The sequence below is a fragment of the Odocoileus virginianus genome, chromosome 3, assembly GCF_023699985.2.
Source record: "Odocoileus virginianus isolate 20LAN1187 ecotype Illinois chromosome 3, Ovbor_1.2, whole genome shotgun sequence".
Taxonomy (NCBI): domain Eukaryota; kingdom Metazoa; phylum Chordata; class Mammalia; order Artiodactyla; family Cervidae; genus Odocoileus; species Odocoileus virginianus.
In genome coordinates this window covers 47,586,973-47,613,933 of record NC_069676.1, presented here as the reverse complement: position 1 = coordinate 47,613,933, position 26,961 = coordinate 47,586,973, and the positions used below count along the sequence as shown (strand labels likewise).

Below are 26,961 nucleotides of genomic sequence, written 5' to 3'. Positions count from 1 at the left end.
ACTCTCCATCATTTAAATTCTAATATTAATGATGAATATGATGATGATTATTATATAATAATATTATTCATAATAAATATCCTTACTAAGCACCAGACCCTGACACTTGGTGCTACTTCTCCCAGCCCTCCCCAGGACACTATGGGGAAATCACCATTCACACCTCACAGGTGTAGATCCCGAGACTCAGAGTGCTGGAGTCTTGCCCCGGGTCACAGAGGTGCCACCTGGAGGCAAGAGTGGAATCTGAAGTTGGGTCTTTCCCAGCTCCTTCTTCCACTCTAAGTGTCCTGGACTTTCCTGGTCACCTCCAGAACCAGATGGAACCGAAAGCTGGTTACCTCTGGAATTGTTCTCATGGGCCTGTTATTCCCATGAGTCACTGAAATATCCCCAATCCAGCAGAGGTGCTCTGACCATCCCAGGGTGAGCAATGATGGGGCGGTGATCAGTGAGGCCAGACGGGGTGATGGGGGACACAGAAGGGGAGAATGGAGATGGGGGGGTCTAAGCTCACAGGGCATGCAGACCACCAGCTACACTTACCACCTGAGGGAGGGCAAGAGAGCCCAGAGAGGGGGTCCCCGGAGCAGACAGAGGAAAGAAGAAGGAGTTATTGAGCCACAAGCAGCACTGAGATGCCCAGGCTCACAGCCTGGGGTACCCCCCCATCACTTCTCCGTCTGCCTAGTGGGGGATGGAGGTGATGAAAATGCCTCTTGATGGCAACCTACCATTTGAGGGGAAGGGGCTGCCTGGGGCACAGCCCTTCAGCAGGGCTGCAGTCACGAGGGGTAGGAAGAGCAGGTGATCTTTTAGCAACATCTGGCATGGCCATGGCTAGGGGCACATATCTTATTCGGCACATCCTAAATTCCTGTGTACTTCAGTTGTTCTTATGGCCCTGCTTGGGGGTGAGCACCTAGGCAGGTCTCAAGTGGATAAAACTAGAGTAAGGCCAAGTCTAGAAGCCAAGTGGCCTGACTCCCAGGTCTGCTAAAGAAACATGGGCCAGCAAGTGAGAGGTCTCAGGAAGGAGGCTGGAGATAGGGCTGGCCCTCGGACAACTCGGGATGAGTCAATGAGAGAACACTAACCCGGTTCTGCCCCCCCCCAACTCACATGTCCGTGCAGGTCCGTGTTGAGCAGCATCAGGGCACAGGTAAGCGTGTGGATCCCATCTAAATCAGAGATAGAGGCACCCTCAGTGTGAGCACCCAGCTCTTTCTCAACCGCAGCCACCCACTCATCTCCTGCCAAAGCCAGCCTTCAGTCCTTGGAAGAGGCCAGCCACCTGCCAACCGCATGTCAGGGCCCAGGGCCTGCGTGATCCTCCATGCCCCACCCCTCTACAGCATCAGAGCCACTCCCCCACCCCATGTCAGGAAACACCCTTCCCTTAGTGGGGGACATGACCATCCTGGGTCTGTTCTAGCCCAGATTCCTGCCTCCTATGGCCAAACTCACCTTGAATCTCATACCCAGAAAAGGCTCTGGGTCCCAGGCTATACCCCTTCCAAGGCCCATGTCTCCTCTAATAACCAGCCTAGCCTCCCAGTTCCTGGGACGCAGGTCCACCCATGGGACAAGAGGGTGCCGGATCCAGGACTCCCCCCACACCAGCGATCAGCGCTGTGACAGGGAACACAGAGAAGGAGGACGCAGAGGATTGACTCAGGGCACAGGGGGCCTAGAGGACCTTCGCGCATAAGGACTGACACCAGGCCAGACAGTTGGGAGGTGCCTTTTCCAGTAGACTGTCCCCCTGCCACACGCCATCGTGCCCTGTTGTTTCTCGAGCAGGACAGAAGTGGCAGGTGGATCAAGGGTAGGAAGAAGCCAGGGCCCAGCTGGGGGGCAGGGGTGTGGGGTGAGGCGTCAGGGGTGCAGGGTGAGGTGTCAGTGGTGTGGGGTGAGGCATCAGGGGCACGGGGTAAGGCATCAGGGGCATGGGGTGAGGCATCAGGGGCACGGGGTGAGGTGTCAGTGGTGTGGGGTGAGGCATCAGGGGCGCAGGGTAAGGCATCATGGGCACGGGGTGAGGCATCAGGGGCGCGGGGTGAGGTGTCAGTGGTGTGGGGTGAGGCATCAGGGGTGCAGAGTGAGGTGTCAGTGGTGTGGGGTGAGGCATCAGGGGTGCAGAGTGAGGTGTCGGGGCACCAGGTGAGGCGTACCTTCCGAAGTACTGTCATCAGGGTTACACTGGCAGTACCGGCGGGAGAAGTGCGTCAGGACCCGCTCACGCTCCTGCGTCTCCCCCATCAGTGGGAAGGCCTTCAGGAAAGTTCTGGAGGGCAATGCAAGGGTGTTGAGGGCCTCCCAGACCCCTGAGTTGTCCAAATCCTCACTCCAGGTAGGAGCCCCCACCCTACACACACACCACCCAAGCCTGCCTAAGGGGGCTGAGGCACCAGAGCCCCAGCATCTGGGCCCAGGAAGAAACCCTGAGCCCCCCGACAGCCTCTGGAGTGGGGAATTTCAACCCTCATCACCCTCCAGGGCCCTTTCGGAAGGAGACAGAGGGCAAATTGTGAAGAACAAAGGCTGACCAACACCTCAGTGCCAGCCTCCGCTCCACACCTCACTCCCTCCTCCACAGCTGGGCCCAGACTGTCCACACTGCTTCCCCAGGAGCGCTCTCCCTCAGCCCTTCCCACCCTTCCCAGATGTGTAACCCTTCACGTGGATGGCCCCAGGCCCAACCACCCTACCCCCCTCTATTCCCCAATCCCAAGTCTGAGCCTCCTCTGCTGGGCAGCTCTGAGTTCCCCTCAAGGCCAAAAGTCAAAGGTCACCAGCACTCAGGGGTTCCTGGCAGAGGATACCAAAACCAGAGGGGCCAGGAGATGGGCCTGGGGTCCCTCACCTGGGGCCTAGGCACACCCCTCCTTGGGAAGGAAAACAGGAGGCTGAGACAGTTTGGGCCTCTATCTGTCCTGGGTTCATGAGACTAGCTTGTTCCCAATTTTGCTGCAGTTCCCTTGGCTTCTGTTATGTCCACTTTACTCTATCCTCTCTCAAACTACTTCTAAGGCACCCTGGGACCTGTGAGCCCCATTTTGGCCAGTCTTTACCTTCGGAGGTTTCCCAAAGCATGGAAAACTGCAAACCACTCTCTGATTCAATCCCAGTCAGTCAACAGTTATATAAAAACACTCCATCCGCCTTCTGGTCCTTCTTTCTCTGTCTCTCCTGTTCCTCCTTTCTCTGTCTCTCCTGTTCCCTGTTCTCTTCCTTGCATCCGGCCCCTCCCTCTTCTCCTCACACTCCACTAACACCATGCCCCATCCCAACCATAGCCTGTCCTACCTATGAGCCATCCATCCCAGCTTGGGCTCCCCAGCCCAAACACCCCTTCCTCGGAGGTCTTCACCAAGCTCCAGCCAAACTCTCAGGCCTTCCCCAGCATCAGCCTCACTGCTGCCCACCCCCTTTTCTCTCTGCATCTTGGCATCCCCAGCTCTTCTGCTCTATCCTCTGCGCTTCTCACACCAATCATTCCTCGAGCCCTGTGGTCCAACTTCAGGCCTCATCCTCTCCCACCTGATCCTCTTCAGGAGCCTCTGGATCAAAGGCCACCAACACAGTGCTGCCACCACTGCCTCCCAAAACCCTGCTTTACACTCAGCAGCCGCTGTGGCTCCCCAGGGCCTGTGTAGTCGAGTCTTAATCTATTGGGCTGTATGTTCAAGGTCCTCCAGCCCAGCACCCAGGCCTCTGATCACAAGCCGACCCACTAAACACCTTCTCCGCTGGATCATCCAGTGTGAACCTGACTCAGCTCAGGATAGAGCAGCTTGCCAGCTGACAAACACTTCCACTGAGAACAGTGAAAAATGCCAGACAGAATACATCTCTCTTAAGCTATCAGAAAACCGCTGATGCAACAGACACCAATGGGACCAAGATCCCAGGGGGTAGAGAACTCAGGGAGGTGGGCCGATCTGCAGTTCTCCCCAGGGACATCGCCGATTACAGACACAGGGTTGAGGCAGAACATTCAGTGGCTTCACGGAGCTGGAGAGACTTCAGGGGCTAATACAAACATGTGACCAGTTTTCCCTGTGAGATATTTGCCAAAGTCTAAAGATGGAAGGGGCAGTATGCTGAAAAACTAAGCAGAAAGCCTCTCTGCTTCTCAGACAGATTTGGTTTTTGCACAGGCTTGCCGCATTGAGGAGACAAAACTGAAATTTAGGACCCACCAAAGGGAGAGCCCCAGTGAACACACCAGGCTCCCAGTGGAAAGCCCTGTAGCCCTTGCCCTGTGATTGGGTTGAACTCTGAACCCTACCAAACTTCAGAGCGGCTGTTCCCCAACTCAGCCCTGGATAGACTGGGACTGTACCCGCCCAGTTCTCCTCTAGCTGCCTAGACAAACAGAAGGCACACCCCCTGGAGGAACACATAATGATCTAGAGCTGCTGTAATTCTATGCACAGCGTACAGCATCTAATAAAAAATTACTAAGCACACAGAGAAATAGGATATATGATGGAAAAGCAAGAGAAAAACAATAGAACCAGATACAGATGATTCAGATGACACAGATACCATGGTAAGCAGAAAAGGACTTTCAAATATTAACTGTGAATAATATGTTCCCAAAAAGAGAGGGAAAGATGAAGAAAGTAAGCAAAAATAAATGAAAAGATGAGGACTTCTCCCCCTAAAGAATTGTTGTGGTTGTTCAGTCACTAAGTCATGTCCAATTCTTTGTGACCCCATGGACAGCAGCACGCCAGGTCTCCCTGCTCCTTACTCTCTCCTGGAGTTTGCCCAACTTCATGTCCATTGAATCGGTGATGGTGTCATATCTTTTTGCCTTTTTATACAGTTCATGGGGTTCTCGAGGCAAGAACCCCATGGAGTGGCTTGCCATTCCTTCCTCCAATGGACCACGTTTTGTCAGAACTCTCCACTATGACCTGGTCTTTCTTGGGTGGCCCTGCAAGGCATGGCTCATAGCTTCATTGAGTTATGCAAGCCCCTTCACCACGATAAGGCAGTGATTTAGAACCTACCAAAAAAAAAAAGTTTTTTAACAAAATATAATCTCTAGATCTGAAAAATAAAGCAATAGAAAGTAAAAACTCAATAAATGGGTTTAACAGCAAATGAGACACAGAGGAAGAATAAGTGAATTGGAAGCAGGTCAATAGAAAAGATCCCAATGGAAACAGAGAGAATAAAGGGAAAATACGGTTTCTAAAAGCATGAGAGACACATGGGAGGTAAACAGATATAACACACATGGACCACCCATCCCTCGGCTCAGAGTCTGAGTCCGCCATCCCCACCTGCGAGGGCTCTGGCCTGAGGTCTCCCTGCTGGCCCCGCTGCAGGGCCACTGACACCGGGCTTCATCCTCCCACTGCCTGCCCTCTGCTCCCTGGGCCTGCACCTGCCCTTCCTGAGGGCTACTCCCCGGGTCCAAACACCAACAGGACGTGAGATCAAACTGACCACGTCCAGTGTCATTTTGACCATGTCCTCCCTCAGTGGTCGCGGGGAACGGGCCCACACTTCCTCCGCTTGTAAATGGGACGGTACCGCCCACCCCACAGGGGTGACACTAAGGCGCCGTCAGCAGGGTGTGTCGAGGCTATGCCTCCTGAAGGGTCACCTCTGCACTCCCACCTTCGCCTTGGCAGTGCCCCCCGTGAGCCAGCACTCAGTGAGCCTCTGCACTCTGCTGCTCTCAAGGCCCTTCCCCACAGCCTCCCCAGAGGGCTCAAGAGGGCTTGCCCAAGGCTGCACGGCAAGCCCACACTAGGGCTGGCAGGAGGATCCAGATGTATCGCCTGTGGGCACTGCCTAGCCCAGCCGCACTGACCTGAGCGCTCGATCCAGAGTCAGGCCCGAGAAGTCAAAAAAGCTGAGGTACTCCCCAGCCACCAGCCTGCTGAACTCATTGCTGCCAGGAGAGCAAGGGGTGTTCATTAGAAGCAGGGCATAGCAAACAGTGGGGGCACATGGGCAGTGGGCCCCTGGGGACCCTGACCCACCCACCCAGACCTGTCCATCCATCCCCCTGCTGCCTCCCTTGCTGGCCAACTGGACTCTGACAGTTCAACCTTGGGCCAGGGTGTGCTTGACTCTCTGCAACCACATGGACTATATAGCCTGCCAGGTTTCTCTGTCCATAGTATTTTCCAGGTAAGAATACTAAAGTAGGTTTCCATTTCCTTCTCCAGTGGGCCAGAGTGTGAGAGGGTCAAAAAAGGCTTCCTGGAGGAGCTGATGTCTCATCAGATACCTTCAGAAAAGTAAGAGCCAGCCAGGTGAAGGGAGTAGGGTGTGGGGTGATACACAGTGTCCCTAGTAGAGGACACTGTCCAGGAAGCTACCAGCAGGGCCATGTGGCAGGAGCTAGAGAGCAGGAATGGGGGCAGCAAGAGATGAGGCAGGGATCTGGGCCTGGGCCAAGGCAAGGATCGAGACTTGATTTGGAAGAGTTTGAAGCAGGAGGTGAATGAGAGGGTGAGATCTGTATTTGGAAAACTGCCTGCAGAGTGGAGACCTACTGAGAGCTGTAGGAGCTGTCCACAAGAGAGATGGAAGGGGTGGGGAGGAGGGTTGTTTCCGAGGTAGAATCCACAAGACATGGGGAGGGATGGAGTCAGTGTGGGACATGACCAAGTAGACCCTGGGGTGGTGCCCAGAGCCCAGGACAACAGGTGGGTCTGGAAGCACCCACATGAGAGTTGTCTGACCCTAACTGGTAAGAGTAGGAAGGGGGACACGCCTGTAGGAAGGGCTCAGACAGGCCAGCAGACCCAGCCCAGAGACCTGAGGAGAGCCCCTCTCAGGGTGGGCTGAAGAGACAGCCAGCCAGTGCAGGAGACAAGACAGTAGCCACAGCGGCAGGGTGTGGTGTCCTGGAGGCGAAGAGAATTTCAAGACTGGAGTGATGAATTCTTGCCAAAAGAGAGAACATATTTCTACCTCCGTGCAATCAAGCCCCAAGCTCTCCCTCCTGTTTCGTCAACAAATACGTGGCAGCATCAAATGGTTTTGTTTCCTCAACAAATACATGGCATTACCAAAAGGAGGGGGCCTGGCAACTGTTGTTGGCTACCAGGGACCTAAGAAACATACTGGCCAAATGTAATCAAAAACCTTATTTGTGTGCTGATTTGAACAAACATTTTTGAGATAACCAGAGCAAATTAAACATTGACTGAATGTTAGAGATACTAAGGAATTTTGTCAGAAATTATGACTATCTAAAAAAAATCCTAATCAGTTAGAGACACATACTAAATACTTATGGATCATATGATAGAGTCTGAAATATGGTTTAAAATATTCCAGCAAGTGTGAGGGGAAGCCGTGGGGGGAAGAGATCAAACAAGAATAAAAAATGTTGATAACTTTGAAGCTGAATAATGGGTACAAGGAGGTTTAAAGTATTGCTTTCTCTGCTTTCGTGTGTGCTCAAAATTTTCATCATTGAAAGTTTAATTGAAGAAGAAGAAAGGAGTGGCGGGTGTGTCAAGGCTGTTGAAGGGGAGAGAGTTGAGGCCACTATATTCAAAGACACCAGGCTGCTACTGACTCTAGCAAGAGGAGCTTGTGTAGGGCAGTGGGGGACAGGGAAGAAGCTGACCTGGAGATGCTGAATGTGCAGAAGGGGAGGGGACAGAGGCCACCCAGAGCAGAAGACAGAATGTTGACTGTGAAGAGGCAGAGGGAGGAAGTACATTTGAGGAAGGATTTTTGTTTCAGATGGGAGAGGGTTAAGCACAATTAAATCCTGATGGGAAAACTCATGAAGAAAGAGTGGTTGAAAAGACAGGGGAGGGTGGGGATCAACTTTAATGAAGGAGGATGTCATTAGGTTGGGGGACTCTAGCCCAGTGGGAGGGGTGAGGGTGCAGGCGACGTGATTTGGGGGAAGGCCCGGGCAGGAGTGCTGTGGAGGCTACAGAGGGTAAAGGAGGCGGGAGTGGGGAGAAGGAGGGCATCTGCAGGACCTCCCTGTGGCCCAAAGCCCCCTCAACTCTAACTTGGGGTCTAGAGTCTGGGCTGCCTCTCTTAGCCTGGGAGCAGCCCTCTCTGGAGGCCAGGCCTGCCTCTGTGCAACCTGAAGGCTTATGTGGGTGTGAGGGCCCCTCTGGAGAACAAGGCAAGGAGGACAAGGCAGGTGGACGTGCTGGTGGTCAGACCTGCTCATGACAAACCGACTGACTTCACAGCTGACTGTCCCCTACCCCCCAGGACTTCAACCTGGCTACTTCCCTTCCCTGAGTCCAAAGACTGGGGCTTGTGTGTAGGCAGCTCCCCCTCTTCAGCTGGTCCCAACAGACAGTGAGTGGGGCTCAGTGAGGGTCAGAACCCCCTCCCCCAGCTCCGGGGTCCCAGGCGGTCCCCGTTCAGACCAGGTGCCCCTCCCTCCCTGGCCCCATTAGTTCACCCACGAGACCCTGCCTGGCTACTCCTTCCTTGCTGCCTTCCACCACGGCCCCACCACCACAAGCCACATGCCACTCCCCCAGCCCCAAGGGGCCCCCCCAACCCTACCTCCCCTCCCTAGGAGCAGGGGCCCTCACCCAGGCAGCCCAGAAAGGAAACAGATTTAGGGCAAGGCCCAGAATGAGGACAGTGGCAGTTCTTGGGGACTGTTGGGAGCCCCCAGCACTAGGCACCCCTGAGGGAAGTCACCACACCCCCTTGGGCTGACAAAGACACGGGGTTTGCTTGGGGTGGGGGATGGAGACGCAACTCACTTCTTGCCCAGCTGCCGGGCCACGTCACAGCGCTGAAAGCCCTCCAGGTGGTAGAGCCGGCGCGCCAGCCGGTGGGCAGCCTCACTGACGCCCTGGCCCCCGTTGGCCAGTGGGTCTGTGCTGCCAGACTCCAGCCCCTCCGAGCTGCTCAGCTCTGAGTCCGAGTCCGACAGGCCATCCTTCAGGCTGGGGTCGCTGAAGAGGAAAGGTGGCAGGGATGAGGGGGTCAGAGACCCTTGGGCAAGGGCTGGAAGGTCTCCCAAGACCAGGGAAAGAAGCTCCACTGCATCAGAACAGAATCAAGTTAGACTTCCAGAAAAACCCTCAGAGGAAACCATTAGATGATCAGCTCCCTGACCCCACCCGGGCTGGAAATACCGGAAGGGCAGGATGGAACCTCAGGCTGGGGGTGGGAGGTCTGTGTGCAGAAGGTGGGCGCAGAGACCTTGCAGAGGGCTGTTCACTCCGAGCCCTGGCTTATCCTGACTCATTTTGCCTCCTCTGGGTCTCAGTTTCCCCATCTGCTCCACGGTTCTCTCAGCTCCCAGCCCAGGCCCTGCCTCACCTGGCCGAGTTCAGCAGCTTGTCCGTGTCCTCCTCCTCCTCCTCCTCATCGTCCTCCTCGTCCCCGCGTGGGCCTAGGGGTCCGTCTTCATGGAAGCCATTGGGCACCGCCGTGAGAGACAGGCGGCTCAGGACATTCTCGGAGCGGCTGCCGGAGATGGAGCGCCGCAGGGGGCTGCCGAGCGCCCCACTGCCACCGGCTGCTCCCATGTCCGCCTCAGACCCCATGTCCCCAGTGCCCAAGCCCGCTCCCAGCTCAGGGCTGTCCCGGGCCCGCTGCTGGATGAGGGGCGTGAGAGGGGCCTCGAAGCTGACGCAGCTGTCGCTCTCGTCCGTGAGGCTCAGCACATCCAGGGAGTCCAGGCTGCTGTACTGGGTGCCCCGCAGCAGCTCCGACTCCACAATCTTCTCAAACGTCGCGCTGAAGCCGTCTCGCACATCTGGCTCTCCAGGGCCACCCGGCCTGTGGGATGCGGGGCCCAGTCACCATCCTGCCAGATGGCCCCTTATAGGTGCTAGGATGGCACCAATCCATGTCTGGGCACTCCCTGGGTGTGGGGAGCCAGCAGGGATCATGTCCTGTTTATTCTCTCAGCCAACCCTTACTAAGCACAGGTGCCAGATGCTGGGCTGGGTACTGGGGTACAGCTTGAAAGGACAGGCATGGCCCTGCCCCCCAGCGCCCACCAGGCCTGGCCCCCAAGAGGCATCATTCATCTAAATGAATGAGTGTGAGACTCTCGCTCCTGCGAGAGTCCAGGCCCAGGAAAGGGGCAGGGCTTCTTCTTCCAGGCTCCATCACAGCTAGCGTCTCACTGGGTCATAATTTTGCTGTCCCCACAGCCTGGGTGGTTCCTAGCGTGGCTGCCCAGGCCTTGCTTTAATGTCACCTCCTCAGAGAGACTGAGGAAGGCAGGCCCAGAACACCCACCACAGTGGCCCTATCTCAGGGTGGTCTATCCTTGGGGTGCCCCTTTATTTCCTCCTAGCCCCTCTCAGCCTGTAGCCTTCTGTTTATTCTCCTATTGACACCTGTTTCCCCCACCACACACAAGGCCAGGGAGCACCCAGCACACAGGAGATCCTCTAAGCCTTCCCGAATGGCGCGCTGGGTGAATGAGCAGATGCCTATCAGCCTGGAGGCCCACTCTGCCGCCTAAGCCCTGCCCTGTGCTGCCCCCCAGAGAGGCCCTTGTACCAGTGGTTCCTTCTGCCCAAAGCACTCTTCCCTCAGGAGCCTGCCTTCCACATCCCTTTCTCATCCTGACTGCCCTATTTATAACTGGGACCTGCTCCCTCCCCCAACCCTTCTCTCTTACTTTTTTCCAAGGCACTCACCCCTTTCAACATACTATGTAATTATCTATTATTTTTATGATTTATTATCTGTCTCCTCACTAGACCATAAGCTCCATGAAAGTAGGAGTTTTTGTATATTCTGTTCACTGATGTATCCCCAGAACCTAAAATAGAGCAACACACATAGATAAAGCGAGGCCTCTTACCCACTGGGGAGATGCGCAAGTAAGCAGGGAAGTCAGGCGAGGAAGAGGACTAAAAGAGATCAAAATGGAGACAAGGAGAGAGAGAGAGAAAAGAAGAAAAATAAGAGAGACAAGAATGAGGCAGAAAAGAGATACAGAGAGCACAGAAAACAAAGAGAGACAGAATAAGAGAGGCAGAGAGTGACAGATAAAGAGAGACAAAGAGAGAGAGAGAAACAGCAAGAGGAAGAAACACAGCAAAAGAAAGAAGCAGGCTGAGCCCAGCCCATTTCAGATAAACTAGGACCCACCATTTGCAAAGAAGCACACCCTGGTCCCCTGGAGGATCTGGCCGTGTCCTGCTTATCCCCCAACCCCTGCGACCTCACAGAGACTGAGTCATATTTGGAGGATGAAGAAGAGGTCCAGCCCCTCAAGGCACTTCTTGGACATGCCCCACCACCACCATGCCTGAGATTTGATTCCTGCATGCTTCCTGGAGAAATACTGACCTGAGAGTGAAAAGCTGAGACCACAGCCATAACCCACGGGAGTTGAAAGGACAGCCTCATTTAGAAAAGGAAATAGGGGAAAGTGTCACACTGGGTCACAAGTAGGCTGCCCAGCAGGGGGCTGGGGTGGAAGCTGCCTCTACTGACCTCTGGGAGGACAGGAGGGAAGAGAAGGGCCACTGCCCTGGCCGCCAGAGCAGACACCCCAAATCTGCCCAGCAGCTCTCTCTGCCAGGCCTGTACAGGGTCCTAGAACAATAAGACAGAGTCCTGCCCTTGGGGGCTCATCCCATGTCAGAACCATGAATGGTTCCCCCACATACCCCACCCTCTCATGCACATGAGCACACTTGTGGGCAGCTTTGATAGGGGCTTGAAGACCATTAGCCCAGTCTCCAGACTCTCATCTGCCCCACCTTCAGCCAGCCTCCAAAACTATAACCACCTAAACACAAACAGCAGCTCCAAGCCCCAGCCCCCTGCCTGCACCTCACGAGGCCCCACACCACACTAGGCCCTGCCCAGGTGGAAAGCCTCATACAGCACACGCAGTACATGCAGGCATCTGACCCTGTCTTGGAGACCTAGACACACTCCAGCTCCATGCATCCACGTGCACACCCAAATGTGTCCCTAATGCACAGGCCAGGCACACCAACAGGTTCACACACTGTCATGCACACATCAGTACACAGGCCAGGCATACACATGCATGTCCCCCACATGCATGCTCACACACCTCCTACACACTTCCTGCCCAGAGCAGGGCCTACAGCAGTGTGTGCATTATAAGTCCCTTCAGTCATGTCCCACTCTTTGCAACCCTATGGACCATAGCCCGCCAGGCTCCTCTGTCAATGGAATTCTCAAAGCAAGAATACTGGAGTGGGTTGCCATCCTCTACTCGAAGGGATCTTCCCATCCAGGGATCAAACCTGTCTCTCTTATGTCTCCTGCATTGGCAGGCTGGTTCTTTACCACTAGTGCCACCAGGGAAGCCCCTGCAGCAGGGCACACTAAACCTATATGCTTTCTTTTCTCAGCTCACCCTGGGGGCTTCTAGACATTCCCCTGAACCATCCCTACCCGCCTTGTCCAACTGGCACCTCTAAGATGCCAAGCCTCTCCACCTGCAGCTGGAGATAATAGAAACGGAGCTGTAACTCCAGGAAGTAAGACTTACTCCGATAAGTAGGAGTTCCTCGTCGAACTCCCAGATGGCACTCAGGGAGGAGGAGCTGACAGAGATTAATCTACAAAGCCTACTCTCTTTAGGTCAGTTGTGGAATTGGGAGATTCTCATCTCCAGGAAGTAGAGGGATGGGCCAGATGACCTCCCACATCAAGGCATTTTGGAACTCTGATGCCCAGACTGGGATGGAGGGAGTGTGGCCCTCCAGCTCTACATAGAAAGAGCCCATTGTGGAAGGGGAGGTGAGGAAGGGATGGGCTGGGAGTTTGGGATGACAGATGCAAATCATTATATAGAGAATGGACAAACAACAACGTCCTATTGTATAGCACAGAGAGCTATAGTCAATATCTGTAATAAGCAATAATGGAAAAGAAAAAGAAAAGAAAAAAGTTTTTTAAAAAAGAAACAGCCCCTGGTGCCTAGGGGCACTGAGAGTGGGAACACAACAGGCATGTTGGCCTTTGAAATATCTCTTATAGCTCTATCCTCCCAAAAGAGGGACATCAAATTCCCACTTCATGTATGAGGAAAAGAAGAACCAGAAAGGCTAGGTGACAAGGCCCAGGCCATGCAGCACTGGAGCAAATGTGGTGACCCCCATCCTGAGACTCCCACTTACCCAAGTGGAGGATCCTCGGTGTCTGGACAGAGACTCCTGGAGGCATTGTCTCCCTCAAACAGCCCACCAGCCCTCCAGGGCCTGGGCTCTGTAGAGTCTTCCAGAATGTTTGAGTCTGGCCCCAGGGCTAGGCCATTGGTGAGGGAAAGGCCAAGGCTGAGGCCATGGAGGGCCATGTCCAGGCCTTTTGTATGCCCCTCGGTGCCTGCCAGGGTGCCCCTCATTGCATGCCCTGGGCTGGTGTGGCTACTGTTCAGGTCCTCACTGGACGCCATTCCATTCTGGACCCCAGGTTCCTCCTCAGGTTCCAGGCTGGGCTCCCAGGTGGCAACATCTTCCCCAGGCAGTGCAGACAGAAACATATCCTCATCCATGGCAGCCACTGCTTCTCCCCCTGCTGGCTGCTCAAGGGACTCCTTTAGACCTGGCAGCAGATGGAGAGAGAAGGGGGTGGATCAGAAAGAACAGGTGCTGGGCATTCAATGCCCAGTAGAACCAGCACCAGGCAGTCTGCCTGAGGACAAAGAGGTGGGCCCAGATGATCTTCCCAGAACCTCTCAGCTAGAATCTTGGAGGAGTCTGAGTCTCACTGCCTTGCTCAGGCCAGCCCCACTCACCTCTCCCCTGACCCCCAGTCACCACTGTGCCCCAGTCCTACCTTCCCTGTTACCTCTTATGTATCTCTACTGTGTCCTTCAGAATTCACCACAACCGCTAAGGAAAATCTGGGCTGGGCAGAACTAGGGAAAGGTCCAAGACTCCCCCAAGACCACTTCATTTCCTGCTGGTGAGTGAGGGAACAAAACTCCAGGTCGACAGCAGGCAGCCACTTTGCCTCTTTCCATGTTCCCTCGCCCTAGCTCCAGGAGCCAGAGAAGTGGTGAATGGAGAGCTCTGGATTAGGGTCTGCCTTTACAGGGAGAGTTAAGAAAGGAGGCAAGGACGTCAATCAGAGCAGAGGCCACCCCAGAGAAACCAAAGTGAGGCCCGGAGGAGGCGATCCTGAGGCGCAGAACGAGGTGCTGTCCAGGGTGCTGAGCGGGGGCGGCGCCACTCGGGAGTCTCAACGGAGAGCGGGGCTTCCTCCAGCCCACAGCGCCCAACGCTCTGGCTGTGCGAGAGGGAAGTGGCGCGGGGACGGGGGAGCTGGGGTTCCCTTCGACACCTGGCCCCCAGAGCTCACCCAGCCTTGAAGAGGGACTCGTGAGGAGGCTGCCATGGGGCCCTCCAGGTGAGCCCAACTCACTGTGTGACCTCGTGAGAGTCCAGGTTGGGACTCCTCACTGCTCCCCCCAGGCCAACACTCCCCCATTCCCTCTGCCTGCTCCGGGTCTGTTTCTCCTCTGTAAAACGGGGAGACCCAGTTTACCTGCCACCTCCACCCCATCCCTTTTTAAACACATCAGAACCAGCTCAGTTTCCCAGAGGCTTCCTGCCCAATCTCAGGTGGGAGGGTGGAGTGATGGGCTGTGTGCCTCAGCCCTCTCTGTCTGTGGCCATTTCTGCCCCACCCCACCCCCAGTGACCTCTGCCAGCAAGGACACAGACCAGTCCCTCCCAAGAACTCCCTTCCTCCTCTCTTCAGGCCTCAGCTTCCCCCAGCACCCCCACTCTCCTCTGGAGAAGAGGTGCTGGGGGTTCAGGAAAGGCTGGAGGAGGTGACTGGCCGGCCTTCTGAGCTGCAGCAGAACACGCTGTGGGTACAGCGACGGGATTTAAGGAAGGCCCACACTTCCTACACTCACCTGGTCGTAAGTGTCACCTGGAGGAACTTGTTAAATACAGGCCCTCCCCCAGGCCTCCTGAATCAGAGTCTCCGGAGAATGGGTATAGTGACCTGTTACTCTTATCATACAGCAAATTTGGGAAACATTGTTTTAGACTCCAGGAGAAACTTCCCGCATAGAGATGAGCCTGGAGAGGAAGGTGAGTCTACTCTGGGGGCTCCTGAGCAATTGGAGGGAGGTTTGTCACCACAGGACCACTTAAGGTTCATGTGCTCCTTGGTTTTCAAACATGGAGTAGAAGAGAACAGGGCTGATGCGGGATCTGGGGCCTCAGCGCACCTACCCCTGAGTGTCACCTCCTAGAGTTTTGAAGACTGTATGAGCAAAAGATTTTCACTTTAAAAAAAGAAAACTTCCACAGACTTAAAAAAAAAAAAATGTGACAAGCCAGGCTCCAGACTATCTGGGCCCTGATCCTAGGACGCTGGGGACCCCAAGGGGCTTGGCACTGAGTGAGGGATTCTTTCTGGCCTGCCCCAAATCCCTTACTGCAGTTGCTATTTCAATCCATTCCCTCAGGTTGTGTGCTGAGGAGGGAGAACAGGAGGTCATCTCCTCAGCTGAGACTCCTTGCAGGGAAGGAAGCATTTAGAAAGGAAAGAGGAGGGAGGGCGAGGTCTATGGGTCCACTGCCTGAGTTCTGGTCCTCTGGTCTGCTTTCTAGCCCACAGGCATGGGTGAGCACTGGATCTGGGGCACAGAGCATCAGCCTAATTCCACCAGGATTCCTCAGGCTCCCATAGCCACACAGGGAAGCTGAGCCCAGCAGGGTGCAGTGCCTCCCCTTTGGCCAGGGCTCTGCCTGAGCTCCCAGTGAAGCCTGACATTTGAGAGCGTAAGTGGCTTCCCCTGGTGCTCAGTCTACACCAGCCCCAAAGCCAGGGTTGTGGACAAATCAAGGACCTCTTGGGAGGCCTCAACATCACCCCCGACTCCCAGCAGCTGCCTCAGGCTGGCTTTAGCCCTACCTACCCTGCCATGTCCTCCTGCAGCTGACAGCATGATGGAGGTTCTGCCAACACCGGGCACGGGGCCGTGTCCTCAGCTTCTGGGGTGGACAGACAAGGGGCACATTGAGCTCCACTTTGGGCAGGGGCCCAGAGTCCCTGCCTGGGCTAAAGGCCAACTGAGCCCAGAAAGAGCTGAGCCAGGACCCACCCCCCTTTCTGGACCCAAGGAGAGGTGCATACAGGGGGGTCTTCCGAGCAGAATGTGAAACGATGCCCCAAATCCTTGCTCTGAATCACCATGTGCCCTGGGACTCATCACTGTCCCGTCTGACCTTTATGAACCCATCTGCAGATGGGGGGCATCACCTCCAATCTCCTTCCCCAGAGCTGGTGGGAGAACTTAAGGTCATGAGTGCTAAGAGGGCTGAGATCCAAGGAAGAACAAACACACTACAGAGGTCAAGGAGAAAGGCAACTACAGCCTACTCTCTCTACTACTGCATTTGACATATGGGGAGACTGAGGCATGGAACCAGGAAAGGCTTTGCCTGAGGTCACAGGTTGAGTAGCTGCCTCCAGTCTCAAGAGCAGCCTCTCTCTGCACCCGGATGGGCTGGGAGTACAGGATGAGCCCCCATTTCCCAGACCCTCCCACGAGATCATGGGCTCAAATCCTCCACCAGAAGCATCTACCCAAAGCAATGGCCCTGCCCACTTCCAGCCCTGCCAGCAAGAGCAAGGAATGGGGGGACAGCTGGGCCACAGGGCACCCATGCCAAGGAGATGCCTGCAAATGACAGGCTGGCAGTAGCTACATCCCCTGCCTCCTCCCTCAGCCAGAACCAGGCCCCACTCCAGGCGGTGGCTCTGTGGACTGCCCTTGGGATAACCTTGGGCTGAGCAGCCTCTTTTTCAGCACCAACCAAGATGGGACCCAGGATGGTAATGGAACTCTGGCTGGGCCAGGTCTCAGGTGTTCCTATGACAACCCTAGCCCCCTTCCCACTCCCCCCAGAGCAGCTGGAGTGAGTTGTGAAAACACAAATTACATCACACCCCCTCCCTCACTGGTAACCCCATCGGCTCCCATCACCAATCTGGCTGCCTCAGCATGGCCTAAAAAGGCCCTGCCTGAGCTGGTTCACGGCCCTTGCCCATCCCCCACCCAAGCAGCCACGCTGGCCTTCTTTCTGCTCCCTGAGCTCATTCCCACCTCAGGGCCTTTGCACCAGCTGTACCCTTGGCCTAGAATGCTCCTTCCCTAGATCTTTAAGTAACTGCCTCTTCTGTCACTCAGGGCTTAACTCCAATGCTGTCTCTTCAGAGAGGTCCTCCCTGAGTACCTAGCACTCTCACATTTCTTCACAGAGCACTGTGTCTGCTAAGCACCACTTAGCAGACCTGAAACCCCATTTTCCATTTGTTTCCTTATTTTCTGCCCATCTCCCTCACTAGCTGGTGAGTTCAGTGAGGGTGGGGACTAGGTCACGTTCACTGCTGTCTCCCCCAGAGCCTAGAACAGGGCCTGGGAAACAGTGGTCATTTTTTAAATATTTGGCAAATGAAAACCTAGAGATTACCATCATCCCCACTGTAGGCAGAGACTGAGAGAGATTGAGGACCACGCTGAGGGTCACAAAGGTGGAAAGTGACAAGGCTGGTGTCTGCTTAGAATAATGACACAGGACTGTCAAAGGGATAACTTCATAAAGTGCCTTCCAGGCTGGGACCCAAGCCAGAGAGTGTGAAAAGCTCAAGAAAAGGGCTGGAGGGCCCAACATGTTCTATAAGACAGAGGGAAGATGCAAAGGTGCAGGCGCCTGTGCACATGTCTGTGAGCAAGCACACGGTACAGCATTTGTGGGCGCAAACACACATGCACACACACTGAGACACAAAAACACACGGAGGGAGGCAGCAGCCACTCAGAAGGTGGTCCCCCAGTGGGATGTGAGGTGAGATGAGGAGTCCACAGGCCTGTGCCAAGGTCTAGGGAAGTCAGACCTACATCATTGGGCAGCTGGTGTTGAAACCATTCTGCTCTAGGAGAAGCCAGGGCAGGGCAGGGACGACCCAGTGCTTCAGGCTAGAGCAGGGGGTGGGGAAGACAGGTACCCACAGTGACCACAGCCACACCTGTGGCATCAGGAAGCTGAGTGGATTTGGGAGATGGGGGAGTACAGGCCCACTTATGAGAAATGGAAGAACATGAGGCAGAGTTAGGATAGGGGACCGGTGATGTGAATACTAGCCAGGACAAGCCAAATCTAAGAGTGGGTGGGATGTCCAAGGCAGGGTATATGTGGGGACTGGGAGCACAGAAAATCATCCTGGAATGTCAGTGTAGAGGCAACAGTGAGCTCACAGCGTCCCAGAGAGCAGGGCTGGGAGCCAGGCACTCAGGTGTTGCCCTTCGGGGTCTGGGGAGCTTGGGCAAAGGAAACCCTTTTCTGGCCTCATTTCCCTCTGTGCATCAGAGATCCCCAACCATTTCCAAGCCTGAGACCTCCTTGAGCCTCTGATGGAGCTCTGGATCTTGCTCCAGACAGACTCACAGGGTGCACAACATTTGTGTGTGTGTTGAGAGTCTCATGGACCCCTATGGCCCATCCACAGAAACCGGGCATGAACTCCAGCCTGGACCATCCCTAAGGGCCTTCCACCTCTGACACCATCCACTCAGAGTTTCATGAAGCCTACTTGCAAGAAAAGAAAAAAAAGCTGGAAAACTTTCATTCTCAGTTTTGTTCTCTGCCTCCTGGGAACCCAAGCTGAACACCCCCGGTGGCTCACTGCCCTTCCCCCAAATTTGTGTGACAGTAACTGACTCCTCAGCTCACCCAGATTTCAGCACATAAGCTGGAATCTTCACACACACATGAACACACAAGGATGTTAAATAAGGTAATCAGTGAAAAGGGCAGGCGTGCCTTAAGTGCTCAGAACAAACCTTGGCCAGCTGCACCCCATACTACTCATGGGGCCTGGGTCAGCCCAACCCTGTGCACTCCAGGCCTCCAAAAGAACCTGCTGAGCCGCTGATAGCACAGGCACCAGGGAGGTGGGGCCCCTGGATCACACAGCTCACTGTGCTTCCCCATAACTTCTGCCAGCCGAGGAGTCTGGAGGTCTGGACCTTGCTGTCACCCCAAAGCTATGAGCACACTCCTAGGCACAGGTCAGCTCTGGGTGTGTGCTTCCTCCATGATCTACCTGCCCAGGGCAGGAGAGGTGTCCAGGATAGGCATGTCTAGCCAGGAGCCTTGAGAACTGCCCTGCCTCCATTCCCCAAAGTGACCCTAATCCCTCTACTCACCTGGTCTTCTCAGCTTGGACCACCTTGTGCAGCAACAAGTGCCTCAGATGGGACAGTCCAGGAGGGTGGGTCAGCGCCCTAACCCTGCAGTCAGACAGACCTAGCTTCAAATCCCACAAGCTGTGTGACCTCGGGACAGGTGCCCACCTCTCTGAGCCTCAGAACGCTCCTCAGCAACATGGGTGCTAACAGCATCCGCCTCTCAAGGTTGCAGCAAAGACAAAGGAGATGCTGTGGGTATGAGGCTCAGCTCAGAGTCGGCACAAGTGCTCAGGGAGGGGCAGCAGCTACTGCTCTTCCAGAACCATCTCTCAGGTCTGCAGGGAAGCAAGCTGGCTGCCCACGCTGGGGGCGGAATGCACAGGAGAGCAGTCCAGGACACCCAAAGGTCCCAGCAGACATTTGCCCTGGGCAGCCTGTCAGAGCAGGTTCTGAGGCAGCGGCATCAGAGACTCAGCCTGAGGGTGAAAGCAGGGGAATGGCTCCTGTGGGGACCAGGAAGGTGGGACAGAGAGGGTGCCCCTCCCTTTCCTGAGGCAGGTGAGGACCCTACAGTCATGGCCCCAGGCCAGGCTCCCTCCAATCTTTCCAGCTCAAGGCACAAAAGCCACATCAAGTGCAGGGCAAGGGCCAGAGGCCTGGACCTTCCTTAAAAGGCACCCATACCCTATGGGTGATGTCAATCTGGGATTAACCAGGAGCCCAGCACCACCCAGCTTTCCTCATCTCAGCCTGGCCCCTGGGGAACCAGCTTTGCCTTGAGTCATGGGGGTCTAAAAGGCCTCCTTTCCCATGGTCAGCAAGCAGAGGTTCCTAGAGCTAGTGTACATTTGCATCTTATTTGCATGTGCCCCACAGCCTGCTGGGACTTTAGGAGCCCCTGGGCCCAGCTCTGCAAAGGTCATTCTTTGACATCCCCCAGCTTACTTCACTCTGCACCCTCCAGCCACTTGGCACCTCCATTTGCTTAGCATTTGCATACATCTGCATGCTGGTTGGAGAGCCCTCAACACTGATGAACTTCACAGCGCCTGCTGTCAAACCCCAAATCATGTTTATAGGTGGTGACTTCACCCTCAGCCAACTTTCCCTGCAGGGCAAGCCCTCAGTTATGAGGCGCAACAGAGGACAAGGATGCTCTGGTTAAGTTGGCTGCTGCCTGTCTTCCTGGAACTTCAGTTGGCACCTGGGACTCACTGCTTCTTGAGCCACATTTGAGCCATGAGTCTGCAGACTGAGAGTTGAACCCCAAAAGCTACAGTGAACTGACCAAGTCCTCCAAACAAGTCCTGTCTTGGCTAAAAAGCCTGGGTCAGGGCAGACCCCAGGGGCTCAAACTCTGAGCAGCTTCCCATCAGTCTGATTCAGCCAGAAGAGATAACCAAGAAAGGTCATACTCCCTTCTCCCTGCCAAATTTTCACTTACCCCACACCCTCCTGAGCCTCATGTTGTTCTCTATCTACCCTGCCTCTTCTCTGCCTTCTGCCCTGAGACCTTCCTCCTCACCCTCTCCCAACCTCCTGATTATGTCATGCTACTTAACCCCTCCCTTGCCAAGTCCCCTCTTCCCCTCCTTCCCTCCTCTTCCCCTGTCCTCTCCTGTCTCTGCTTCAGGCTTCACACAGGGTCTGACAAAGGTTGTGGTCTCCTTGGGCCCAGTTGAGGGCAAGCAGCATGTGGTACAAAGCAAGCGTGAAAGGGTCTGTGCTGGGCCATTGCACGATCGCCTCTCTGCCCCCACCTCTGAAACTGACCCTCCTATTCAGCCATAGCCCACTAATGGGAGACCTGGGGACTGGTAAAAGCCTCACCTCTTGATGGACAGTCCACAAGGTAGGAGAGAAAAAGAGGAGTCAGGAATGACACCAGTGTTTGGAGACTGAGCACCTGGAAGGATGGAGGCATCATTCCTGAGATGGAGAAGACTGGAAGGAGCAAGTTTAGGAAGGAAAATCAGGAGGAAAGGAGCTCAGTTTTGGACAAGTTGAGTTTGAGGTGTCCAGCAGACATGGCGGTCAAGCAGCTGAGTGAGTTATCGGAGCTCAGGAGAGAAGTCAAGATTTGGGATACAAATTTGGGAGCTGAGAGCATGTAGGCGGTGTGTAAAGCCACAGGACTGGATGAAGTCAGCTCAAGAGTGAATGCAAACGAGGAAGAGCAGCCACTCAAGGGCTGAGTCCTGGGCACTCCAATGTTATAATGCGGGAGCGAGAGAGGAGACTGAGGAGCAGCCACGAGGTCAGAGGAGAAGAGGACAATGGATGTCCTGGAGGTCAAGGAATGCATTTCAGGGAAGAGGGAGAGATTGAAAGTGTCAGATGCTATAGATGAGGACTGAGGCCACTGCATGCAGCAACACGGAGGTCACAGGTGACTTTGAGAAGAGCAGTCAGTGGACAACCTTTCTGGGCCGTTTTGCTGTAAAGGGGAGCACAGAGATGCAGGGATAGCTGGCTGAAGAAAACGAGAATCATCTTTTAAGACAGGAGAAACAATAACAAGATATCTGCTGACGGAATGATCCAGTCAAGGGGGAACCTATAAAGCAGGAGGGGGCATTTGCTGCAGCAGTGTGGGCCCCCCACATTATAGTTCCCCCTCTACTCCACAAGGGGACAGGATCTCTTGCACAATAGAGGGTGTCCTAAACCAGGAGCAGGGACCCTTCACCCACAGGGATGAGGAAAGGCAGACCCAAGGGTGCAGAGGCCCATGGATGGATGAACACAGCACTGGCAGTCCGAAGACTGCTTCTGCTTTCTCAAAGAAGTAGGAGGCAATGTCCTCTGCTTTGAGGGTGGACTGCAGGAGAGAGGCTAGGGCTGAAGGCAGAACAGGAAGAGTGAACTAGCCACCAGGTAGGGAGTGAGGGGATGGGCCTGGACCCATGTGGGACTGTGCAGCAGCGCTAAGGACCCACTTGAAGTTCATGGATTTGAACTAAAAGTGAGACCAGTCGGGCAGTGGATTTTCTTAGCCCCATTCAGCAGCACAGAGGGCGGAGGGCAGACCAGGCATTGGATTTAACCAGGGTGGGGGTTCTGCCAAGCAAGTAGGAAGAAGCAAAATGAAGTAAGGGAATTGGGGGGCCTGCAAGGCAGTGTTCATCCTGACTTTCATAGTGGCAGCTGCCTCTCAGCCAGCCCTGAACCCCTCAAAGGCCCACCCCTGCTGGTGCCTGAGAGCCCCACTATCTGCCCCCTACTGCGTGCTGTGTGTGGCCTTCCCTCCACCCTCATCCCAAACAAGCTCCTAAGAGGGTGGTCACAGGTGGCCACCAAGACCTGGTAAGCTCTCCACATGCTGTTCCTTTGACCTGGAAAATACCCCAAACCTCACACACTGAAAACAGCATTCTCCACAGCTTCCCCAAGCCACCCTGTGACCGCTCCCCCACCAGACACCAGTCTCATCACTCTGCCTCTTAATCTCTCCTTACTCCATCCCTTCTCCACCGCCCCCCCATCCCAGCAGGGCCACCACACGAATCCCTACCCCACCCCACCCCACCCCCCCATGCACTGCATGCTGCAGCCTCAGATCAGTGCACCAACATCTTGTGTTGGACCATGTCAGGGCCTCCTGCCGTCTTTATCACCATGCCGGCCCTGCCATCCACGCCACCTACTGCAGAGTGCCTCTCCAAGCACTCACATCTGCCTCCTCGCTCCACTCTTTAAAACCCTTCAGTAGCTCGTGGTGCCCTGGGGAAAGGGCCAGCTGTCAGCCCACATTCTAGGCCAGCGGTGGTCCAGGCCCCATCCCCTTTCTTCCTGTCTTGCCCCCCAGGTTCTCTGCTGTCCCCCCCAGCCTGTGCCCCTCGCTGCTTTCTCGGGGCTTCTTCCCCACTCTGACAGCATCTGCCCTGAGTTGCGGCTCATCCCATCCACACCCCTGAGGCTGTGAACTCCTTGAAGGCCCCGTCAGTATCTGCCTAAGCATCCTTCTCCAGAGTGTAGTCTGAATGCAGACAACCAGGTGGATGAAGCTTCTGGAGGTAGGGAAGAGGGAGGAACAGGACTGAAACAAAGGGACTCCTTAGCCAAGTGACCTAACTTAGAACCACTATTATAGCACAGCTAATGACAAGTGCCTCCTGATGGGAGGCAACAAGAAGGACACGACATCACCTATGGGATATTCTTACCCCAAAACGCTTAACCTGAATCTACTCATGAGGAAGCAGTAAGACAGATCCAGAATGTGGGGCATTCTACATGAACACTGACCAGGGCTCTTTAAAACTGACAATGTGATAAGAGACTTAAAAAAAAAAAACAACCAATTGTTCTAGGTTAAAAAAGACTAAAGAGATACAACTAAATGCAAGCCATTCTTTATCCAAAAAATTTTTTTAACCTATAAAGGACATTACAGGACAACTAGAGAGATGTGAATATGGAATTATATGAGATTAGATTGCATCATTAAAATTTCTTGGATATGATTCACAGTATAGTCATTACAAATTGGGCTTCCCTGGTGGCTCAGCAGTAAAGAATCTGCCTGCCAATGCAGGAGACACAGCTTCAGTCTCTGGGTCGGGAAGATCCCCTGGAGAAGGAAATGGCAACCCACTCCAGTATTCTTGCCTGGGAAGTCTGATGGACAGAGGATCCTGGGGGCTACAGTCAATGGGGCTGCACAAGAGTTGGACACAACTTAGCAACTAAACAACAACATTATGTATTGTAGAAAAATGTCCTCATTTTAGGAAATTTATACTGAGTACTTCAAGCTGAAGTGCTATGATGTCTGCAACTTACTTTCAGAAGTTTTAGAGAGAGAGAAAAAACAAATGTGGGCAAAATGTCAATAACTGACAAATGGAGGTCTCTAGGCAAAGGGTATGTATATATGGGTGTACACATATATATTCATACAGCGAGAGTCCACTGTATGATTAGGTGTGACAAGACAAAAAGTTACGGGGGAGGAAGGGAGTGGAGGGGGACACTCTAAAGAGGGGAGCTCAGGGCTGGCTGTGGAAGCACAGGGGTCACAGGAAAGGGCAGTTCTCATGCAGTAGCCCGCACACTGGGTGCGGGCCCAGCCTGGATGCTAGAGTCACCCGGGCCAAGCAGACACAGTCCTGGAGCGACTCACCCCCTAAACGGGGTCAAACTAACATATGGACACACCAGTTTAGAAGGACAGGCCCTATGGGAAACAACCAGGGCCCAGGGAGACCAGTAGGGCAGCCCTCAGCTGGGGCAAGGCTATCCGGAGCAGGGGCCCTAACCCACCTCTGCCTGAGCCATAGCAAGGAGCTGGGTCTGGCCCAGGCCCACTCCCTAAAAAAACCCCCCAAGGGGCAACAGCCTGAGTGTATCCTCCCATGTGAGGAGCCAGGCTAAATATGGAGCCCAGACATAAGATGCCGCTCAAAACAGATTTTCCCGGAAAAGACCATCTGGCACAGAATGTCTACACCATCGTCTGTCGCGAGAGGCAGTGTCGTTCTCCTGCAAGCCAGCATTGTCCGGGAAGGGAATGCCTCAATCCTGGCTCTCTAGACGACCCCAGCTGAGCACCTCAGTTTTCTCCAAATTCACCTCCTCGCTCCAGAAGAGGTGTTCAGTCCCACCACCCTCCTAACTTGCATCTCCAAGGAAGAAGAGGAAGATTGGGGACAGAAGTCCCAGCTTCAAACAGTTCTCTGTGCCTGTGCTCAGCCATTTTTGACTCTTTGCAACCCCATGGACTGTAACCTGCCAGGCTACTCTGTCCATGGGATTTTCCAGGTAAGAATACTGGAGTAGGGTACCACTTCCCCATCCAGGGATTGAACCCGTGTCTTGGCAGAATCCCTACCCACTGAGCCATCAGTTCCGCACAAGTGAAAATCCCGATTCTGTCACTTACTAACTAGGAGACTTACAAGCAACTTTTCTTGAGCTGACTTTTTGCAACCCCATGGACTATAGCTCACCAGGTGACTAAAGCTCATCAGGCTCTTCTGTCCATGGAATTCTCTAGGCAAGAATACTGGAGTGGGTAGCTTTTCCCTTCTCCAGGAGATCTTCCCAACCCAGGGATCAACCCAGGTCTCCTGAACTGCAGGCAGATTTTTTACCATCTGAGCCACCTGGGAAGCCCTTCTGAGCCTAAGTATCCACTAAACAGAACAATGGGTGTACCTCCCTGTGTACAGAGTATTGAGCACCGTGGCCATGCACAAGTATGGAAGCTGGGTGACATCATGTCCTCCCACCCCTCTCTCAGTCCTGTCAAGAGCAGCAAGTCCTTCTTTCCAGCTAACTGCTCCACCCCCCACTTCAGGAAACACTCAGGGTCAGATCGGCTGGGGAGCACACACCCGTAGCTGTCAGACCAGGACAAGTAGCAAGGAGGGAAGCCCCTCAGGCTGCCATAGCACACTCCTGGGACTACAAGTCGCAAGCCACCCAAGCACTGTCCCTCCCTGCAAAGGCACCAGCAAGGGAGGCCTTCCAAGGGCTTTCCAGTCAACCTCCTCTCTTGAACTGGGCCACCACCCACCCACTCATCCCACTGTGTGGAACCCTCTGGTGCAGCCATGACCTGCGGACTTGCCCTGTTTCCACCAGGACCAAACTCTGCAGTGGCCCCATTCAAAAGGCACTGTCTCTCACCATAGGCTGGGGAAAGGGGGCTCTTGAGAGGGAAAGTGGGTGTGACGTGAGAGATGTGAGGTAAATAAAGAGGACAGCTGGCCCATTTTGCTGATTCAGAGATCACAGGTCAGAGAATTTGCAGTGTCGTTGGGAGGAGGTATTTCTAAACCTCTCAAGGAAGAGGTGGAAAATGACTATATCTGCCCAGGGCAACAGATTAGGCTTGGAGGTAATCCCAATGCCCCTTCCCCACTCTCCTTCGAGCTGTCTGAGTATCCTCCATTAAGCAGCTCTTGTTTCCAAGGTCTGAAAAAAGGAGCTGGAGAACCCAGGAAAGTCCAAATGCCTCTCCCCAAGCCCAGGCTGCCCATTGACCCTGACCGAGCTCTGAGCCCGCTCCTTGCGCCTCATTCACCCACACGAGTTCAGCCTGGTTTATCCTGAGCTTGTCAGGAATTCTTAGATCCACTTCCATTGTGGCTGATGCCCCCAGTTCTCTCCCAGGGCCCCCCACGATGGCCCTAAGATGAAGGGATGGGCTGAGGCAGCAGCTCCCTGGACCAGTGCAGAGACAATGCCCCCAGTTCTGACTCAGGGAGCCCCCAGGTCCTCCAGGGACAGCAAGAGTTAGAATACGTCCTTCTGGGTAGGGGGAGGGGCCGTCGGGCAGAGGGTCCCCACATCTGGACTCCCTGCCCCACCCCCGACTCCGAGGACCCCTCCTTCCCTGCAGCTGCCATAGCCATTATGTGCCTCCTGGCTTTGCCCGCTGCTGCCTGCCACGCCCCCATACAAGCCTCTCTCCAGCGGCAGAGCTGGGAGCCGCTGAGGCCTGGCCGCCAAGCTAGGCTGTCAAAGTTGGGAAACTGGAAACAGAAATAAATCCTCAAAGCTGCTCCGTGGTAAAGGTAGCTGCCAGCAGGCCTGGCACCGAACACCCCAGGTCCATGGCCACCAAGCTCCCACTGGCACCCCATCAAGGTACACATACACACTCAGATTAGACAAATGGGGAGGGGGCATCAGGGGACAATTGGGCTGCCCGCCCTAATCCTCCCTGCAGGCTGGCCTGGGGCTCTCTAGCGGTGCCCTCTCTTCCTGGCCCAGACTCTGCCATCCCGGGCTTCCTCTCTCGGCCCCATCTCCATGACAACCGTATCCTTCGGATGCTCCAGCCGCCACGGAATTGATCTCGCAATGTAGCT

General features: G+C 54.7%; 1 protein-coding gene across 5 annotated transcripts in view; it reads right to left on the bottom strand.

Annotated features, from left to right (window-relative positions):
* The window catches only part of PSD2 (pleckstrin and Sec7 domain containing 2), a 108,289-nt gene that overhangs the window by 22,958 nt on the left and 58,370 nt on the right, over window positions 1–26,961 (bottom strand). For 2 of the 5 annotated variants that reach the window (XM_020908445.2, XM_070465470.1), the window contains 6 exons: window positions 13,107–13,530; window positions 9,298–9,759; window positions 8,733–8,927; window positions 5,837–5,917; window positions 2,175–2,287; window positions 1,121–1,181 (listed from right to left, as the gene is read on the bottom strand). In XM_020908445.2, the coding sequence (XP_020764104.2) occupies window positions 1,121–1,181; window positions 2,175–2,287; window positions 5,837–5,917; window positions 8,733–8,927; window positions 9,298–9,759; window positions 13,107–13,480 (1,286 nt within the window). In that variant the 5' untranslated portion in view covers window positions 13,481–13,530. Of the gene's footprint in view, window positions 1–1,120; window positions 1,182–2,174; window positions 2,288–5,836; window positions 5,918–8,732; window positions 8,928–9,297; window positions 9,760–13,106; window positions 13,531–15,865; window positions 15,942–26,961 lie in introns of all 5 variants that reach the window. The other 3 variants (XM_070465472.1, XM_020908446.2, XM_070465471.1) reach the window with 2 other exon arrangements.